General features: G+C 42.6%; 1 protein-coding gene across 1 annotated transcript; it reads left to right on the forward strand.

Moving 5' to 3' along the window:
- The first annotated feature begins 875 nt into the window (after positions 1 to 875).
- Positions 876 to 3759, forward strand: LOC107626015 (Protein kinase superfamily protein). Its single transcript, XM_016328776.3, has 3 exons — positions 876 to 2351; positions 2500 to 2824; positions 3103 to 3759. The coding sequence occupies exons 1-3, from the start codon at positions 1054 to 1056 to the stop codon at positions 3580 to 3582; spliced, it is 2103 nt and encodes a 700-aa protein (XP_016184262.1). The 5' UTR covers positions 876 to 1053; the 3' UTR covers positions 3583 to 3759.
- The last annotated feature ends 665 nt before the right edge of the window (positions 3760 to 4424 follow it).

The raw sequence follows: 4424 nt of genomic DNA on the forward strand, positions 1-4424 counted from the left end.
TTTGATAAAATATGTATCTATTCTACTAATTCTTTTGTGCAGGTGCTGCAGAAAGAGACTCTCCCAGAAGACATCTCAAGCTACAGCTTCACTAGTGCCATTTGGAGGGGATTGGTTCCTCCAAGAGTAGAGCTTTTTGCGTGGTTTGTCCTAATAGGCAGGATCAACACTAAAGAGAGACTGAGTAGGCTAGGAATCATACGACATAGCGATAAGATTTGTGTTTTGTGTAAAAAAGAAATAGAATTTGTGCACCATTTATTTCTTGACTGTGAATTTACTTGGCAGGTATGGTGCGCTTGGTTGACGGGTGCAGACAGAGTTTGGGCTATTCCGAGGACTGTCAAGAACTGTTTGAGAGTTTGATGGAAGTGCCTGGTGGTAGTTCTAAGAGAAAGAAGTGGCAGATAAGATTCTTTGCGGTTATCTGAAACATTTGGTTAGAATAGAACAGCAGAATCTTCCAGAAATTGGAGACAAGTGTTGATGGAATCAAGAATAAGTCGTTTTTGAGTTATAAGGAATGGTGTGGCGTTGATCCGTTTGGTTGTTGATGATAATGTCGGAGATGACAACGGATTCCACCTCATAGTTATGTATCTTTATTTTGGTTTCTCTGTTGTTATCTTGTTCATGTTTGCTCCACTTTAATGTGTTGAGTTCACTTTCTTAAAAAAAAAAAGTATATAAGTGTTTGAAATTTTCACTAAAATATTATTATTCTTTTTTTTTTTTTCCCTTTATGTTGGAATAGGGAAACTTTGAAAGCTCGATCCTATTATAGGAAAAAAAACAAAAAAGCAACAAGCACTCTACACTAATAGTCTAATAGACTTGAATGTGTAAATATATAAATAATTTTGATTGAGTTATCTAATTATTTCCAGATTGGTTGGCCCCAAAAAGAACGCAAACAACTAGGCTCATGATATCATAAAAGTTGCACTTACCCTCTCTCACTTTCATTTCATCACTCACACTCTCACACTCTCACACTCTCAACTCTTTTACACACATGAATGGTTAACGCATCTCTCCGCCTATTTTACCAAAATGCCCTCCCGTCCACCACCACTGCCACAACAACAACAACCACTCTCCACGGCGGCGCCACCCCTCCAACACAACCACCACCACCACAACCAAAGAATCATTCTCATCGGATCCCTCTCCCTCACCATCCTCCTCCTCCTCTCTCTCCTCTTCACCCTCCTCACCTTCCTCTACCGGAAACTCTCCCTCCACCGCACCACCCCCTTTCCCCACCACCACCACCACCACAACAACCACCGCCGCTACTCCTACACGCTCCTCCGCCGCGCGACAAACTCCTTCTCCCCGTCCACCAAACTCGGCCACGGCGGCTTCGGCTCCGTCCACAGAGCCACCCTCCCTTCCGGCGAAACCGTGGCACTGAAGCTCATGGACTCGCCGGGCTCCCTCCAAGGCGAACGCGAGTTCCACAACGAACTCTCTCTCTGTTCGAATCTCAACTCACCTTTCATTCTCTCTCTCTTGGGTTTCTCTTCCGACAGAAGAAACCGCAAACTCATACTCGTCTATGAGCTAATGAAGAATCGAAGCCTCCAAGACGCGCTTTTGGATCGCAAGTGTCCCGAGCTTATGAACTGGAAAACCCGATTCGACGTTGTAGTTTCGGTGGCCAAAGGGTTGGAGTACTTACACCATTGTTGTGACCCTCCGGTGATTCACGGTGACATCAAGCCGAGTAATATTTTGCTGGATTCTGAGTTTAGGGCTAAAATTGGGGATTTTGGGCTTGCCAGGGTGAAGGAGGAGGTTGGGGTTGTGGTGGTGGAGGAGGAAGTTCACGGTGGTGATTGTGGTGGGGGCGGCGGTGGTGATGAAGAGTGCGATCGTGGTTCGGTGGTGGAGAGTGTGGCGACTGGGACTACTGCTGGATTTGATTTGGAGAGGTCGCCGGAGAGTTTTGCGGCGGGGAGGGTTTTGGATTCAGATGCGTCTCCGGCGGCGGCGGGGACTTCGCCGGAGGTGGGGTTGGAGAAAGGTAGCGTCTTGTCGGATGGGTTGTTTGATGGGGTGAGTGTGGAGAGTGGGAATCAGAGGAGGAAGGGTGGCGGTAATGGCGGTGGTTCCGGCAGGGATTGGTGGTGGAAACAGGACAATGGTGGAGGGTCAGAGTCAGGGAGGGTTAAGGATTATGTTATGGAATGGATTGGTAGTGAGATAAAGAAAGAAAGGCCCAAGAATGAATGGGTTGCTTCTCCAAGTAGCACAGGTTGTGATGCAGAGAATAATGGTGGTGTTGAAGGATTGGATTCGGAGGCCAAAAACAAGAATAAGAACAAGAAGAAAAAGCAGAGAAAGAGGTTCGATCCTATAATGCACAACTACTTCAATTTTTACTAATGTATTGGATTTTATCTGTATCTATATCTGAATCAAATATTGCTATCTTAAACTTTTAAGTTTGATTGTATTCAATGCTTGTATTGTATTCCTATTTGTGCAAAATAGGTTGGATTGGTGGGCTTCATTGGATGAGGAGAAGGTGAAGAATCAGCCGCAGCAGAAGAAGGAGAAGAATCGGAAGCCGAGGGAGTGGTGGAAGGAGGAGTTCTGTGAGGAGCTGGCGAAGAAGAGCAAGAAGAAGAAGAGGAGCCTTGATAACAATGGTGGTGAAGCTTGGTGGCAGAACAAAGATGAGGACTTGGTGGTGGTTCAGGATCAGAAGAGGAAGAGGAAAAACAAGACCAGCAGAGGGAGCATTGATTGGTGGCTTGATGGTTTGAGTGGTGAACTAATCCGAAACAACAATGGCAGAAGGAATAGCCAAGATTGGGTGAGTTCCGTGACAGTGCACAAATACTTCAATTTTTTACTCAAATATGCGACTGCCATAATTATGTATAGTACCGGGTTGTATTTTAGAGTTTAGTTTTGATGCACTAACATTGATCATGTAATCATGTCTATTCTTTTAGATAACCATTCACGCCATGAATGTGAAAGGTAGTTATTTTTACTGACGTATCGTTATGTTATTAGATGCCCACTTAAAGTGCACCGAAATTAAATTCTTCGTACTTAATACTTAGTATTTGTATTTGTGCAACATAGGTGAGTGGTGACATACCGAAGAGTGGTGGAATCAGCAGCACTCCAAGCATGAGGGGGACTGTGTGTTATATTGCTCCTGAATATGGTGGTGGTGGCCAATTATCTGAGAAATGTGATGTATATAGTTTTGGTGTTCTTCTTTTGGTTTTGGTTGCTGGGAGGAGACCCCTTCAAGTGACAGCATCGCCGATCTCGGAATTCGAGAGGGCTAATTTGATTTCATGGGCTAGGCAACTTGCTCACAATGGCAGGCTATTGGATCTTGTTGACACTAACATTCTTTCATTGGACAAGGAACAAGCTTTGCTCTGCATCACAATTGCCTTGTTGTGCCTCCAGAGATCGCCTGCGAAGAGGCCGTCCATGAAGGAGATTGTGGGGATGCTCTCCGGCGAGGCTGACACGCCTCACTTGCCATTCGAGTTCTCGCCGTCGCCGCCCTCAAATTTTCTCTTCAAGTCCAGGAAGAAGGCTCGGTGAGTTCTATTAAGAGAGTGTATTGTTCATTAACTTGTAAGAGTGTATTTGTTGTAGGTCCAATTCTAATTTTATTCATCATTTGTAGAAACTAATGTTAAACAAAACAAAACAAAACAAAAAAGAGAAAAATAGTGATAAATCAAGTATTTCCCTTATAGGACTGTTTCTTCTTACCATGTTCTTCCTTTTTAATCTTAATTAACTTTTTGAGTTCATGATTTCAATCACATATTAGGGTTGTTTTTGGCAGCTAAATATAGAAATAGAGACAATGGATACATAAACAGTTGTGTCTCTATTTGTTTCCATTGTTTTCAATTTTTAACTGGACACAAAATTAGACAAATTTGTGGCACTTGGTCTAAATGGGAACACTAATTTTTACTTTGAAGCAATTTGGCACTTTTTAAAGCATATATGAATATGTATATGCCAAGTGCCTTCTTCTGACTCTAAATATTAAGAATTTCGTGATCATATTCTTCTTCTTTTTTTTAGTTGGTCTAATTTGTTAAAGTTATGTACAGACTATGCCATTGTTTTTGTAATTAGCATAAGTTTCAGTTGAGAGGGGGAACAAATGTTGGCCCCATTATTCCCTTTTTATAAGTGATTATGATGTTACTTTGTGCTAAGTGGAGAGTGCACTGTCTCTCTGATAACGAGATGAGAATCATAAAATCATTTTATCGTTAGTGGACCTATGACATGCATGCTTTGGCATTTTAGCTTTAAGCCCCTTGGAACAAATAAAAAAGAATTGATTTTTAAATAGGAAGGATTATAGAAACTTGACCCATTCTCAATGTTTCGAGTTATGGAGTTAATGTCTTGGGAGAGAA

This window comes from Arachis ipaensis, chromosome B2 (genome assembly GCF_059453495.1).
Source record: "Arachis ipaensis isolate K30076 ecotype BB chromosome B2, ASM5945349v1, whole genome shotgun sequence".
NCBI classification, from domain to species: Eukaryota; Viridiplantae; Streptophyta; class Magnoliopsida; order Fabales; family Fabaceae; genus Arachis; species Arachis ipaensis.

What these genes read in the sequence shown, in the direction of transcription:
- LOC107626015 (XM_016328776.3), top strand. Translation starts at nt 1,054, where the DNA reads ATGCCCTCCCGTCCACCACCACTGCCACAACAACAACAACCACTCTCC. An exon ending in AAGAAAAAGCAGAGAAAGAG is followed by an intron (nt 2,352 to 2,499) that starts GTTCGATCCTAT and finishes TGTGCAAAATAG; the next exon opens with GTTGGATTGGTGGGCTTCAT. An exon ending in GAAGGAATAGCCAAGATTGG is followed by an intron (nt 2,825 to 3,102) that starts GTGAGTTCCGTG and finishes TGTGCAACATAG; the next exon opens with GTGAGTGGTGACATACCGAA.